This window comes from Myotis yumanensis, unplaced genomic scaffold (assembly GCF_028538775.1).
Source record: "Myotis yumanensis isolate MYYU_CA2020_CCGP unplaced genomic scaffold, mMyoYum1.0.hap1 SCAF_5, whole genome shotgun sequence".
Classification (NCBI taxonomy): domain Eukaryota; kingdom Metazoa; phylum Chordata; class Mammalia; order Chiroptera; family Vespertilionidae; genus Myotis; species Myotis yumanensis.
The window spans coordinates 88,231,860-88,248,296 of record NW_027223756.1 but is presented as its reverse complement, the minus strand read 5'-3'; the positions used below and the strand labels follow the sequence as shown (position 1 = coordinate 88,248,296).

Genomic DNA, 16,437 nt, shown 5'->3' with positions numbered 1-16,437 from the left:
ACTCAATATTATAATCAGAGTAAGGTGTTGATTAGAATCTGTCATGATGCTTTCAGTTCTCAAACTGTGCAGTGGTTCCCAATGAGGGAATATCAGAAGGTAGGCTGCTAAATACTTGCAATTTCCAACACAAATAGTTATGTCATATGTAGAAGGTAAAATTTCCTAGTCTAGATGAGCCCTTCTCCAACTTCACAGTGCCTATTATTGACTTAAAAAAGTAACATTGACTAGGTGTTTCATCACCAAAAGGATTTATTCAGGAAAAACAAAGCATTGCAACCCATGCATGCAGACATGACAAGCCACATGAACACTCTGGCCTGTGTGCCAGATGGAGGGGTACTTATGGAAGGGACAGGGAAGTTAGAACCATGGAGTTTTATAAACATAGTGTTCTTCCTGTTGGGGTCTCACGATTACATACAGTGTGAGAAATTCCATTAGTGCTAGCTCCTCCCATAGGCCCTCCTGACTGGTTATGTTTGCTTAAATTGCTGTTAGTCTTTATCAATATGCATCGCCTACAATTTTAGTTCAAGCACAGATACTGGTTCAGGAGGTGCTGGTGGGCCCAGGGCATCTGCATTTCTCAAAATCTCCGGGAAAATACTGATTTTGCAGGTGCTGGCCTGAGGGCCACTCTTTGAGTAGCAAGTTTTGGTCCTGTTGTGGAGTAAGGGGTAGGTAGTTGTAGGCCATCTTCACCAAAAATTGTGTTTGCTTAAGATTTTGAATGAAAGATGTACAGTCATGCACTGCTTAGCAAACAGGGATATGTTCTGAGAAATGCATCCATAGGCAATTTTGTCATTTAGTGCACATCAGAAAGTGCACGTATGCAAACCTAGATGGTATAGCCTTCTACTCCCTTAGGCTATATGGTATAACCTGTTGTTCTGTAGGGTGTGCCGCACCAGCACAGCGAAGGCTTCGGTGAACCTGAGGAGGGGCAGTGGAGGATTAAAGAAAAGACAGACAATAGAATACAGCTGAGGCTCAGTGGATCTCCTGTGCCTGGATGAGGACACTGAAATACCCAGCCTTAAAGCTGAGGCTTTATTCTATAGGCAGATCAAAATAAGGGTAGTGGTCAACATGTTTACAATGTTCTTGTGAGTTTCACCTTGTTTTGGCAGCACTTGCTGCACCTCCCACAGCCCATTAGCTACATAGGAAGGAACTAGGGAAGCTATAAGGTTAAGCTTAATTAAGCTAAGAGGGCTCTTCCCTCCAAGCTGGGACTTGTCTGTGGCCCTGCCACAGGTCAGTCAGAGGCTTAACCCTAGAGCTGCTCCCTACAGTAGGGGAGGAAAAATAATTTAACCTGTAACCTTCTGGTTCTTGGCTTACACATCTTTGTAATAAAAGAAAGATTGACAGGACAAAAAACCCAAAAGTTTAAGAACATGTATACCTCCTGTATACATGGGAGAGATCTAGGAAAATTAAGTAACTCCTGAAAATACCACCCTAACCACCATCATTAACTGAAGACAGAAAAAGGTGTTGAGGGAGGGGAGTCAGATATAGGTGGTTACTGGGAAAAGCAGAGTAAACAGGGTAAGGTTGTTATGCAGGTTTAAGTAATTATCTTTTCAGTTGATATGAGTTTCTAGAAATAAGGTCACCGCTTCCCCATTCCTAGTACAGGCTCAGACAGCACAGTCCTTTGTGGGCTGTGAGCTCAGACAGGATGGCAGGGGGACCTGGAGCGTGGGGCTTGTAGTCCTCTAGGCTGATGCAGATTGGAGGGGAGTGTTTGCCCAGGAAAGATGGCATTGATCTTGATGTGGCTTCTTCCACAAATATTTGGTTGTAAGACTTCTGTTCAGCTGCTTTCAGTTGGATCATCAGGTTGATTGATGTATAATTTAGTTGTGATTCCAAATCCAGGCCGGGAGGAGAAGAGAGCAACTTCCACCAGCTCTGCCGCCATCGTCCTCAACAATTCTACTTTAAACCTTTGTGTCTACATTTCTACTTTCTTTTAATTTCACTTTAATTTAACCATTTGTTTTTTTAGCTCCTATTCTCTGCATTTTTTTTCAAGTTCTCTTTAAAATGAAAGATGAAAATTTCAACGAGTCTGTGTTGGACATATACATGTGTGTGTTTATTAGAAAGAAAATCATATAAAATGTAACACATGTCGCATACATATAGTCCATTCCTATGAAAGAATTCTTAGACTCATGAAATATTTTTAAATATTTTATTTATTAACAAAATTGACTGAATTAAGTTTATCATCTCACATCACCACCAAAAATAAGGAAGCAGAGGATCAGAGTAATTACATGTACTCTTAATTTCTGTATGGCTCCTTTAATTCAGAAAAGTTTGCATTTTAAATATGTTCAGTTTATTTCATTCATTCACTCCAATAAGTTATCCTATATAATAAAAGCCTAATATGCAAATTGACAGAACAGCTAGAAAGGCAGAACGACTGGTTGCTATGATGCACACTGACCATCAGGGGGCAGACGCTTAATGCAGGAGCTGCCCCTGGTGGTCATTGCACTCCCACAGGGGGAGCGCTGCTCAGCCAGAAGCCGGGCTCATGGCTGGCGTGTGCAGCGGTGGTGGTGTGAGCCTCTCCCGCCTCCGTGGCAGTCGGACATTCCCCAAGGGGTCCCGGACTGCAAGAGGGTGCAGGCCAGGCTGAAGGAACCACCGCCCCTCACCAAGTTCACGAATTTTGTGCACTGGGCCTCTAGTTTAAAATAAAAACAATTTGTTAGAACCAAGAAATGAATTCAGCAACATTGTGGGATACAAAATCAATTTACAGAAATCTGTGGTGTCTAATAACAAACTGTCAGAGAGAGAAATTAAAAAATTAATCCCACTTACAACTGCAGCAAAAAGAATAAAGTACTAGGAGTAAATATAACTTAGGAAGTGAAAGACCTGTTCATTAAAAACTATAACATATTGCTGAATGTTATTGAAGAAGACACAAAAAAATACCCTAGCCAGTTTGGCTCAGTGGATAGAGGGTTGGACTGCAGACTAAAGGGTCCTGAGTTCAATTCAGGTCAAGGGCACGTGCCTGGGTTGCAGGCTCAATGCCCAGGGGGACGGGGGGAGAGCAGGAGGCAGCCGATGGATGATTCTCTCTCATCATTCATTGATGTTTCTCTCTCTCCCTTTCCCTTCCTCTCTAAAATCAATAAAAGTATGCTTAAAAAATATGAAAAAAAGACACAACAAATGGAAAGGTTTCTAGGTATTCTGGACACTGAGTTGAATAAGATAATAAAACTAGGAGATTAGTTATAAATCCTAGTAGCATGATATTAGTGTAAATACGCGACATTAAACTTTTGATGTATGAGGCATCTGTTTCAAAGACGTCTTTCCTATATAATAAAAGCCTAATATGCTAAGTGTCCAGTCATGCATTCACCAATCAAAGTGAAATAAGCTAATGATATGCTAGGGCCGAGCAATTGCTCACTATGACATGCACTGACCACCAGGGGGCAGATGCTTCAACTGGTAGGTAGGCTTGCACAGTTGGGACTGAGCAAGATGAAACGGACATGCCCTGGAGCCCTCCCACCATCCCTCTGCAGCTGACCAACCTCCCGCATCCCTCCCTGACCCTGGTCATCCATTGGTGGGGTCTATCGGCCTGACCTGCACTCTCTCACAATCCAGGACCCCTTGGAGGATGTCAGGGAGCTGGTGTTGGTCCAATCCTGGGGGACCCGACTGGTGCATGAATTCCTGCATGGGGCTGCTAGTCTCAAATAATCCGATTGCCAGCTTTATGACAAGGCTACTAGAGAAGCACTGAGGTCTCCTCTCCCAACTCAACCTATTCTCTCTCTATCTCTCTCCCTTCTTCCTCCCTTCCCCCATTTAGAGATCTTCTGATGTGGCCCTTAGGATGCTGTAAATCCTCCAGGACCTGTGAGTAATAAACCTTGCGATTTCATAGTTGCCTCATAATTGTTGCAATTTTAATAAAGACCACAAGAGCCCGTCCAGCCACAACATTGATGTGGTCTGAGGAACCAGTAGCAGAGCCCAAGGCCAGTGCCCAGGCATTTTCAGCCTATAGTTTACCATCAATAGGCTGAGACTTATGAGGAACAAGGATAAAGTCAACATTATGAGGAAGAGCAGTTAAAGTACTGAGGTATAAAGAATGAGAAACATAAAAGATAAAATTGAAGTGTCATATTTTTCTGGAATGAAATTATTATTATTATTATTATTTTTAAAATATATTTTACTGATTTTTCACAGAGAGGAAGGGAGAGAGATAGAGAGAGTTAGAAACATTGATGAGAGAGAAACATCGATCAGCTGCCTCTTGCACATCCCCCACCGGGGATGTGCCCGCAAGCCAGGTACATACCCTTGACCGGAATCGAACCCGGGACCTCTCAGTCCGCAGGCCAACGCTCTATCCACTGAGCCAAACCGGTTTCGGCTGGAATGAAATTATATAAATAGTGTGAGTAACCAAGCAAAGTTTTTCCCACATGAATAATACAACTTATGACTATTCTATCTATAAAATAAGAAGAACTTCCTAACAATGATGTGTGTCATTTGAGAATAAATTAATCTTCAGAAATCCATGTTGTCCATGAAATAAACTGAAATTTGCATTCTGATCAAGGTTGGAAAAAGCTGTTAGGTTAGAACAAAGGAGAAAGGGAAAGACTCTCTGTATAATAGACGTGGCAGAAAGTGCAATGAAATGGTTACTTAAATTGTATAGAGAAGTTGAACTAAAACAAGAGGAAATTCGAGGAAATAAATAAAAGAAGCAACTTGTACAAACACAATCTGATCAAAGGATCTTATTTCTGGATTTTAGTCTTGAAGCCATGAAATCAAGTGCAGTTTTTCAGACTCAGCACAGCTGGGTTTTTTATAGCTGACATCTCAAAGAATTGTTTCAGGGCCCCTTTTATGTCTTTGTTTCTGAGAGTGTAGATGAAGGGGTTCAGCATGGGTGTGACCACCGTGTACAACACTGAGGCTGCTGCACTTGAGTGTGAGCTGTGGGCAGCAGCAGAGCTGAAATACACTCCTAGGCTTGTTCCATAAAATAAGGAGACAACTGAGAGGTGAGACGCACAGGTAGAAAATGCCTTATACTTCCCCTGAGCTGTTGGGATTGCACGTATGGAGGACACTATCTTAGAGTAAGAGTAAATGATACAAACAAAGGGACCACCACCCAGGAACACAGCTGCAAAATACATCACCATGTTATTAAGAAAGTTGTCAGAACAGGCAAGTTGGGCCATCAGATTGAGTTCACAGAAAAAGTGGGGGATTTCCAAGCCTGTACAGAAGGTTAGTCGCAACAACAGTAAATGTTCTAACAAGGAATGCAGGGCACTTGTGATCCAGGACACCAGAACCAGCAGTCCACAGAGCCGGGGGTTCATGATGACTGTGTAGTGCAGGGGGTGACAGATGGCCACGAAGCAATCATAAGCCATCACAGTCAAGAGCAAGTCATCCAACACTACAAAGAGTGAGAAAAAATAAGTCTGGCTGATGCAGCCTGCATAGGTGATGACTTTGCTCTGTGTCTGGATGTTCACCAGCATCTTTGGGACGGTGGTGGAGGTGACAGAGATGTCTACCAAGGACAGGTTGGAGAGGAAGAAGTACATGGGCGTGTGGAGGTGGGAGTCTGAGCTGACGGCCAGGATGATGAGCAGGTTTCCCAACACAGTGACCAGGTACATGGAGAGGAAAAGCCCAAATATGAGGGGTTGCAGTTCTGGTTCCTCTGAAAATCCCAGAAGAAGAAATTCTGACGCTCTTGTAAGATTCCCTGGTTCCATGAGGTGGGGGTGACTTCCAAGAAAGAAGAAAAGAGCATGAAGACTTTTCACACAATCTAGTATTACTCACATGGCTCTAATGCTACAGTGTGTCTCCTGCAGTTAGGAAATAGTTTCAGTATTTTGGTCTGGATTCGGTTCCATCTAGGACCTTCCTGTGTCATTTCAGAGTAGGAATTTTTGTCCCAATCTGCTTTTTTCCCTAAGATGTCAGGTATACTACAGTTTTAATGAGAACTTTTTCGTGCATTTCAGGAATATGAATTGAGTGCTCACCATGGTTTCAGTACTGTCTGGGGTGTGAGTAGAGGATGCTGAAGAACAAAAGTGCCTACAACTCAATCTGGGGAAAGAATATATAAGCAAATGATAGAAATATATAAATATAACATTACAAATGGTGAGAGAGCATACGAAGAAAATGAGAGCAGGTCTAGAGGAGAAAGTGTCGAGGGCATTCTATTTTTTATGGGTATTTAGGCAAGATCTTCAAACAAAATGACATTTCAGTAGAGAACTCAAGAGAGGGAGGGAGATCAAAGCCCTAGGGAGGAGCTGACGGGGTTTAGTGACCTGCTCAAAGTTAATATCAGAGTATGTGATGGGCCTTGAGTATAATTTTAGTCAATGGATCTCAACAAGAAATGATTTTGTCCTGAGGGTGTCTGGCATGTCTGAGGGGATACCACTAAACAAATACAATTCACAAAAAAGCACCCCCTTCAATTATTATCCCTCCCCAAATGTCAATGGTAAAAGTTGAGAAAACTTAGTTTAGATCAGCACTAAATTGAATTGACTTCTCCAATTTCAATGTTCCCATGAAATGCCCAGGATTCTGGCTCAAATGCAGAATAAGATGCAGCAGGTCTGGAGGCCTCAGAGACTCTGCATTTCCAACGAGCTCCCTGGTGGTGTGATGCTGCAGGTCCTGGCCTGAGGACCACTCTCTGAGTAGAAAGGCTGTGGTTCTGTGTCAGAGTTAGCTGCAGGTAGTTTTAGGTCTTATGACCCAAGTATTGTCTTTGCATGGAGTTTTAAAGGAATAGTTATTCACTCATTCTAGAGTCTATGATTAAATATTTGTTTCCTTTGTATAAGGGCCCTTGAATGACACAAAATAATACTGAAAAATGATTTGTAGTAGGTAGAATAAGAACCTCCAAAAGACGTCCACATCCCAATCCCCAGTAATTTTAAATATGTTATTTTTTTATAGCAAGGAAAATTAGGGTAGCAGACGGAGCAGGCTTGTTAATTGACTGACTTTATTTTATTTTTAAAATATATATTTTTATTGGTTTCAGAGAGGAAGGGAGAGGGAGATAGAGCTAGAAACATCAATGATGAGAGACAATCACTGATCAGCTGCACGCCCCCACTTGGGATCGAACTCACAACCCAGGCATTTGCCCTTTCCTTTTTCTTTAATTCTTTATTGTTTAAAGTATTACTTATGTCTCCTTTTCCCCACATTGACCTCTCCCTGGTGCCCCCACTTCTCAGCACATGCTGGGCATGTGCTCTTGACTGAAACCGATCCGGGACCCTTCAGTCCACAGGCTGACAGTCTATCCTCTGAGCCAAACCAGCGAGGGCGCTGATTGACTGACTTTAAAATAGAAGATGAGCCCGGATCATCCAGGTGGAACTAAGGTAAACACAATGGTCCCCTAGATGCAAAAGGGGAGGCAAGATGAAAATGTGCACTATTGGTTTATTTTTTTGTTTTAAATATATTTTTATTGGTTTCAGAGAGGCAGGTAGAGGGAGAGAGATATAGAAACATCAATGATGAGAGAGAATCATTGATTGGCTGCCTCCTGCATGCCCCTTACTAGGAATTGAGCCAACAACCCCAGCATGTGCCCTTGACTGGAATCAAACCTTCAGTCCACAGGCTGACGCTCAATCCACTGAGCCAAACCAGCTAGGGCTACACTATTGGTTTGTTTGTTTTTTAAAAATATATTTTATTGATTTTTTTACAGAGAGGAAAGGAGAGGCATAAAGAGTCAGAAACATCGACGAGAGAGAAACATCGATCAGCTGCCTCCTGCACACTCCCCACTGGGGATGTGCCCGCAACCAAGGTACATGCCCCCGACCAGAATTGAACCTGGGACCCCTGAGTCTGCAGGCCAACGCTCCATGGACTGGGCCAAACCAGCCAGGGCTACACTATTGGTTTTGACGAAGGAGGAAGTGCCCTGAGTCAAGAAATACAGGTGGTCAGTACTGCAAACTGGAATTGGGAAGAAAACAGATTCTCCCCTAGAAGGAGCCCAGTCCTGCGCACATCTTGATATGAGACTCATTTCAGGCTTCTGGCACCCAGACCTGTATAAGTTCACTTTCAACAATGACTGCAGGAATATTTTGCAGCAGCAATGGGAATCTCATGGAGTAATTTATTCAGCAAAATACGTTTGACGGAACTGAGTTTAAGTCTCTCTATTCATTAGGTTCCTTGGTTAAGGGCATTTTACTTTGAAATCCCACATGAAGTAAAGAAGAAAATTTAAAACTATTTGGAGATATTCCACCCCCTTAGCTGGGACAGTGAAGTCCTCATTATACAGATGTAAACTGTTGTGAACTATGATGCCTTTGTGTCATTAAGACTTAAGGTACAATGTGTGGCCTTAATTTCTCTATCACTGAACTGTAAAAAGTATTGTTTCTCAGCACAATACACTCTTTGGCTAGAAGATGGTCAGTCCTCAATTTATATTCCCCAAGTGCATGGCAGAATTTCTCATTTAAAGTATGGAAAAATGACCACAGCAGGATAAGGGTGAGTGTGGGACAGGAATTTCCACTAACTGTGCAACATAGAAAGTAAAAGAGTACAAACCCCAAAAACATATACAGCCTCACGAGTAATGAAGTAGAACTATTTAGGATTCCTCTTTAGGCTTATTAAATATTTTCCGTGTCAATACCAGTGTGAGAGAAGAGACTGCAATGTATGTCTCACTAACTGCTGTTTCAAGCTACTCATATCTACATTCATTAGCCTAAATCTTTTCAAAGAACACAAAGCAATTCCAAATACACCCCGTCTTAGAAATGTAATACAAACACTCTCACTTCACTGCATTGTCCTCCACACCCAACACTCTAGCTCCTTCTCCCTGAACAGCAAAGCTCCTCCATATGTTTTCATTTCACCAGAGCCATTTTCTGCATCTCACTCATTCTACTGTGTCATCAAACTGGACTCCCATTCCCACCACCCAACTGTCAACTACGGGCCATACATTGCAGAGTCAAAGAGATACATACATATTAGCATATTAAGTAAATTGAGTATAAGTTAGTACTTAATTAACCAAGAATACAAACAGAGATATAGGGTCTCTGGGCTTGGCTGCTCAGAGTCACAGTGACTCAGGTAAAACCTGACAGGTTCCATCCCCTCTGACCCTCTCCTGATGTACCTGCTGGCCTCCCAGACTCACCTGGATGGGTCTCTGAGAGGAAGGTCTCCGTGTGGAAGTCTGAATGGCTCCCTGGATGGTTGATGAGGAGACTGAAGCTCTGCCCCACATGAGACAGCAGGAAGGAGTGAAGCATCAGTCCCTGAGCCAGCTCAGGAATGAAAAGCAGCAACCATGTCCTGTCTCCCAACATTGTACAAGCTGAGGATGGCACAGGGGAGATATTTACAGCTCTCTCTATACCTGCTCATCAGGCACATTTCTCTTGGGTTATTCCAACTTCTAAGCATGTGATTTCCCTATGGATCTCTGAAATAAACAGAAAGGAAATTTTTCCTAATAATTCTCTGATCCCAAGAGACCAGGTTAAAGGCCAAGTGAGTTCAGTGTTTATGATGCCTTGTCTTGATCTTACATGCTTTCCAGAGATCTAACCTCTTACTACCTTATTCCAACACTGATTGAACCTGTTCTTCAATGTCTAAGATTATGGAACCCATCAGGCCAGGTCCCTGTGGTCCTCAAGCACTGATCTGTGGTGGGGACACAGCCCTGATGTCTCTAGAGAATTGCTACTCTCCTTTCCAACAAATGGATTGTGTTCCTTTGATGTGGAATCCTGGGCTTCACACTCTTTGTCTTCCTGACACATTTGTCAAAATAATAAGGAATTTTGTACTTATTTCACAAGTGAATAGCTGTCATTGAGTATCTCGTTAGAAAATATTTGTTAAGTATGAGATACATTTTGAAAGTTTTATGCCATATATTCTGAGCTTAGTACCTTATAGACTTTGCCTGATTTAATTTTTCAAAATGTCCATTCTATTATGACTTTCATTCCCTTTACAAAAACTGAGTTTGAAGGAGTTTAGTGATTTGCTCAAAGTTATGAGCTAACCAAGGGATGGGCCTTGATTGGAATCTGTCAGGTTGATTTTAATTTTCAAACTCTGTGCCAGTGTTTCTCTACCAGAGATGATTTTGCCTTTGGAAATATTTGGCAATGTCTGAAGGAAGGTTACTAAACACCTATAATACCCAACACCAATAATTATCCTGCCCTACTTGCCAACATGAGAAGGTGAGAAAATCTAGTCTAGACCAGCACTTCTCTAACTTCAATGTGCATATAAGTCATCAGGATTATAGTTCAAATGCAGGTCTTGGTGGGCCAGAGATTCCTTTTTTTTTTTTTTGAGATTCTTTGAATGAAACAAGTTCCCAGGTGGTGTTGATACTGTAGGTGCTGGTCTGTGGACCACACTTTGAGTAGAAGGGTGTGGCTGTGTTAGAGTTAGTTGTAGGTAGTTCTAGGTCTTTAGAACCAGAGATCATTTTGCACTTAATTTTGAATGTATAGTGTATTCACTCATTGTAGAAGCTGTTATAAATTCATTGTTCAATTATCTTTTACAAGAGGCCCAGCGTGTGATTGAAATCGTGTGAGGAGGCCCCTCCTCCTGCCGTGTGAGGAGGCACCCCACGGGCTGCTTCGGGAGTCAGGCCGGACCACCGCCGTGATGGCCAAGACCCTGGCCTGACTTCCACCCCAGGCCCCCCGTGCCTCCCTGCCTGTGTCCACTCTTGGGGTGCCCGAGCTAGGGCGGTGGTTCAGCCAACCCCAAACCCCTCCTCTTGGCCCCCCTACCTTTGTCATTAAAGTTTGCCATTGTAATTATGATGTGTCTTCGTGTGTTTTTGGGTTCCTCTTGATGGGATTCTCTGTGCTTGTGTGACTTCTTCCCCAAATCAAGGAAGTTTTCTGACATTATTTTTTCAATTAAGTTTTCTAACCCTTGCTCTTCTTTTTGTCATTCTCTCACCCTTATTATACATATGTTGCTTCATTTCATGTTGTACCAAAGTTCCCTTCAGCTCTACTCCTGCCTTTTAATTTTTTTTCTTCAATTGCAGCTCAGATTGGATGAGTTTTTCTGCCCTGTCTTCTAATTCATTTATTCAGTCCTCCACTTTTTCTAGTCTACTGTTGAAACCTTCCACAGTGCTCTTTATTTTAGGTATATCACACTTTATTTATTCTTGATTTATACATAAGTTGTTGATTTTCTTATCCATCTGGTTTATGAACTGTATGACCCTATTCTCACTTCTTTTTCTGACAAATTGCATGCCTCCATTTCATTTAGCTCCTTTTCTGGTGATTTCTCCTTTTCTTTTCTTTGGGGGTTGTTTTATTTTTGTCTCCCCATTTTCGCTCTCACTGAAAGATCTGGGTGTCAAGTCACACTGTGCCTGTGACTGCAGCGGCGGCCTCCATGGTAGGTCACATGGTCACCAGGCCTGGGGTCGATGCTTTGGGCTTGGTGGGCATTTGTGCAGTTGTGTGTCCCAGGGTTGCTGTGTAAGGCTTGGCTGTTTGCACACATGGTTGTGCTGCTCAGGGCTAAAGAATATGGCTGGCATGAGAGGAGCATGTTCCAGATCTCAGAGGAGCTTGTGGTCAAGGAGGTTGTAGTCTCAGTGTTTGTGGGTCCACAACCAAGGCAGCAGGTCCCTGGCTGGAGTGGCTGTAGGGTACCGGGTGGTGTCTGAGGGCACCCTGGTGGAGGCTCCCAGTCACAGCAGCTCTCCCCTTCAAGATGGCGTGGCCTCTGTGGCAGAGCTGGCTGCCCCAGGAGAGATTGCAGCAGTAGCAGAGACTTCCCAGCTAGGGGAGCCTGGTCCACCAGCCCCCAAATTCCTGCAGAATCTGACTGCTCTTCATGCACACATTCACACACCCTACACATCCACACACTCCTCTTTTTCTCCCTCACTCATACTCTCTCCCTCACTACCGTCCTGCCGGCTGCCATCTTCCTTCCACAATACTATTGTTAAAGAGAAAACCACAGGCCCAAAATGGCATCACTCCAGGTAAAAACCCATGATGTTAAATCTAGATTTCATACTGGATTTAATGGAAGTTTTATAAGTGCTGAAAAGCTTAGTTTTAATCAACCAGCCCTGAATTTTCTGGTCAAGGACCCATAAGGTAATCTGTCACATGGCCCGCCCCATTCCCCACAGAAAGAAGAGGGAATCTGTATGATAGAAATTCTTCCTCCTGTCTTCCCCCAAATAAAAGATGTCTTGGCTCCCAAATAATTCCCCCCTCCCCCGTTTTTAATAGCTCCTTTGTCCTTCCCTCTTTCCTATAAAAAAGTTCTTTTTTATACATCCCCTCTGAGCTCCCCTTTAGTTGCCAGATAGGAACTTTTATCTCTCCTTTAAAAAATTTGAACTTTGAGTCTTGCCAATAATAAGAATTATCATCAGAGATAACATTCATGACCTACTAGAGGCCAGGTGCACAAAATATGTGCACTTGGTGGGTTTCCTCAGCCTGGCTGCGCCCTCTCACAGCCTGGGAATTCTTGGGGATGTCTGACATCCTTAGTGCTGCTGTGGAGGTGGGAGAGGCTCTCACCACCACTGCTGCACTCGCCAGCCTTGAGCCTGACTTCTGGCTGAGCAGCACTTCTCCTGTGGGAGCACACTGACCACCAGAGGGCAGCTCCTGTGTTGAGCGTATGCCCCCTGCTGGTCAGTGTGTGACATTACGACAAGTCGTTCTTCCGTTTGGTCGATTTGCAGATTAGCCTTTTATTATATAAGATACCTAGATCAGGACAAATTTCTAATTACTGAACATCTTTTCTTCTTATTGTCTCACAATGTCCTCCCTCCCTTCTGTAGCTCCAGGTGCTTTACCTCATCTTTAGCTCAAAATGTCATATAAATGGTACCACACTGTCTCTTTCAGTCTCTGAACCTCTCATGTATGTTTCCAAGTAGATTCCACTGGGAAATAGATAATGGATAATCAAGTTTTGCCAGCAACTATGGTAGTTATGATTGTTCCCTATAAATCTCAGTCTATTGATACTGATGCAATAGGTTAGGAATGCTTGGGCACTTGCTTGGTTCCTACTACTTTTCCTGAGACCAGAGTCAATATTGTGACTAGATGGACCCTTGTGGTCCTTATTATAGTTGCCACAATTGGACCCTCACCTAAATAAGACAATGAAACCTGAATATTATGTATGAAATACAGTAGCATGTTTGTATCACAAGTACCTGACTAAGCTTTTTTTCAAAGACATCCATTTCAGATAATCATTTTGACAAATATATGACACTGCTACTACATAAGCACTCATGTTGCCGCCACCCATGAAGTTCCCCTTTAATTTTAATTTGATTTGGAACTTGAAATATGTGCAATTTTATTTTTAACTAGACGCTCGCTGCATGAATTTGTGCACAGGTGGAATCCCTCGGTCTGGTTGGCAATCGGGGCTAATTGGCGATGGCCAACTGTCTGGATAGTGGGACCAAGGGAGGTTGGTCGGCCAGGGGGCGGGACCTTGGGAGGTTGGCCAGCCACAGGAGGTTGGCTGTGGGAGCACACTGACCACCAGGGGGCAGCTACTGCATTGATCATCTGACCCCGGTTGGCAGTGCATATCATAGTGACCAGTCATTCAGTTGTTCAGTCATTTGGTCACTTAGGCGTGTATATATATAGATTACAAGCAATTTCATTGCAAGCAAAGCAAGAAAGTTCACATAAACAATGGATATATCTAGGTAGCAAAGTTTATTTGGAATTAAACACAGAATTTTATTGATTCTTGCACAGATTAACATATTACAAAATTTCCCTTGTAGAAACCTAGATAACTGACCTTATAGGTGAACCCACTTTTCTATCCCCTGCTCTAATTCCAATTCTTATGTTTTAAAGAAAAAGTAAACCCATAAAACCCTAGCCATCCTGTCTTGGGCCACAATACAGGCAGAGTCCTTCAGTCGAAGTCCATTTTCTATCTCTCTGTCTGCCTGTCGGTCTCTCTCTTTCACACAACACACACACACACACACACACACACACACACACACACATACACTCACTTTCCTGTGTGGCATTTGGGCATGCTGGACCTGTGAGTAATAAAACTTACATTTTCATAGTTCCGTGATGCTTGTTATAAATGTAATAAAGACCATAAGGATCCATCTGGTCAAAACATTGACTCTGCTCTAAGGAACAAGTAGTAGGACCCAGGCCAGTGCCCAGGCGTTCCTATCCTATTGCATCACTATCTACAGACTGAGACGTATACGGAACAATCATAAAGTCTACAGTATCAGGAGGATCAGTTAAGGTACTGATGTACAAAAATGAGGGGCACATGGTGAACACAGAACAAATTACTTACAATGATATATGTCATTTGAGAAGAAATTATTGTTAAGACATCAATGTTTCTAGTGAAGTAAATGAAAACTTCCAAACATTTCTGATCAAGGTTGGAAAAAACATTGTGAAGGTAAAAAGAAAAAAAAAGGGAACTTTTCATATAACAGACAAAGCAGAAAGCTGAATGAAATGGTTACTTAAATTGTATAGAAGAGTTGAAACAAACAAAGGAAATTCAAGGACAGGATACAAGGACCAAGTCTGAAAACTACAATCTGATGAAAGAATCTCAATTTCCGCTTTTGAGTCTTAAAGTACTTTTTCTACCTCAGGATGATTGTCCCTTTTGTACCTGCCATCCCATAGAATCTTTTCAGGGCCCTCTTTATGTCTTTGTTTCTCAGACTGTAGATGAAGGGGTTCAGCATGGGTGTGACCACGGTGTACATCACTGAGGCTGCTGCACTTGAGTGTGAGCTGTGGGTAGCAGCAGAGCTGAGATACACTCCTAGGACTGAACCATAAAATAAGGAGACAACTGAGAGGTGAGACGCACACGTAGAAAATGCCTTATACTTCCCCTGAACTGATGGGATTCTACAAATGGAGGACACTATCTTAGAGTAAGAGTAAAGGATACCAGCGAGGGGACCAGCACCCAGGAGCGCAGTTACAAAATACATCTCCATGTGATTAAGAAAGGTGTCAGAACAGGCAAGTTGGACGACCTGTTTGATTTCACAAAAAAAATGGGGGATTTCCAAGTCTGTACAGAAGGACAGCTGCGATACCATTATGCTTTGTAACAAGGAATTCAGGCCACTTATGATCCAGGACACCAGAACCAGCAGTCCACAGAGCCGGGGGTTCATGATGACCATGTACTGTAGGGGGTGACAGATGGCTACAAAGCGGTCATAGGCCATTATGGTCAAGAGGATGTTATCCAACATTGCAAATGATATGAAAAAATGCATCTGTGTGATGCAGCCTTTATAGGTTATGACTTTGCTCTGTTTCAGGATGTTCACCAACATCTTTGGGACGGTGGTGGAAGTTAAACAGATGTCTACCAAGGACAGGTTGGAGAGGAAGAAGTACATGGGTGTGTGGAGGTGGGAGTCTGAGCTGACGGCCAAGATGATGAGCAGGTTTCCCAACACAGTGACCAGGTACATGGAGAGGAAAAGCCCAAATATGAGGGGCTGCAGTGCTGGTTCCTCTGAAAATCCCAAGAGAAGAAATTCTGAAATTGGGGTATCATTGCCTCGTCTCATGTGGTGTAGGTGACTAGTAGTAAAGAAAAAGTAGCATGATCAGTTTTTAAGCAAATGGCTATTACTAGCATAGTTGAAATGCTACAGTTATATTTTGCAGTAATCAATTTCTTTTTTTTCAACATATCATCCCCTTTAAGACACACCCCAACCCATGACATCTCTGATTAGGAATTTCTGTTCTCCTCGCACCTTTTCCCCAAGGTGGTCATGGATTTCACAGGTGTTTTGTTTTTTTTTTAATTCTTATTATTGAGAGTATTACAGATGTCTCCCTTTTATCAACCCATTACCCCCTTTACCCAGTTCCCAACCCACTGCCAGCCTTCACCATGCTACTGATTCTATCCATAGGTAATGCATATATGCATATAAGTTCTTTGGTTAATCTCTTCCTTACTCTCTTCCTTCCCTCTGAGATTCATCAGTTTGTTCCATGTTTCCAAGCCTCTGGTTCTATTTTATTCATCAGTTTATTTTGTTCATTAGATTCCTTGCTTTTTACCTGGACTTTTACTTTCAATTATTGATAGATATGTTTTTATTGCCATTCTATTGTTCATATTTTTTATCTTTTTCTCCTCGTCTTCCTCCTCCTCCTCCTCCTCCTCCTCCTCCTCCTCTTCCTCCTCCTCCTTTTTCTCCTTCTCCTTTTCCTTCTTCTTAAAGAATACCTT

At 42.7% G+C, this 16,437-nt stretch overlaps 2 protein-coding genes across 2 annotated transcripts; both read right to left on the bottom strand.

The window, feature by feature from the left end:
• Window positions 1-4,859: 4,859 nt before the first annotated feature.
• LOC139011493 (putative olfactory receptor 7A2) lies at window positions 4,860-5,828 on the bottom strand. The gene has a single exon (XM_070417015.1). It carries the CDS (start codon window positions 5,826-5,828, stop codon window positions 4,860-4,862), a length of 969 nt encoding a protein of 322 aa, XP_070273116.1.
• An 8,978-nt stretch (window positions 5,829-14,806) lies between these two features.
• LOC139009912 (olfactory receptor 7A5-like) lies at window positions 14,807-15,760 on the bottom strand. Its single transcript, XM_070414027.1, has one exon. The coding sequence runs from the start codon at window positions 15,758-15,760 to the stop codon at window positions 14,807-14,809; it is 954 nt and encodes a 317-aa protein (XP_070270128.1).
• Window positions 15,761-16,437: the final 677 nt, after the last annotated feature.

Coding starts and splice junctions, on each gene's coding strand:
- LOC139011493 (XM_070417015.1), bottom strand. CDS start 5,828: ATGGAACCAGGGAATCTTACAAGAGCGTCAGAATTTCTTCTTCTGGGA.
- LOC139009912 (XM_070414027.1), bottom strand. CDS start 15,760: ATGAGACGAGGCAATGATACCCCAATTTCAGAATTTCTTCTCTTGGGA.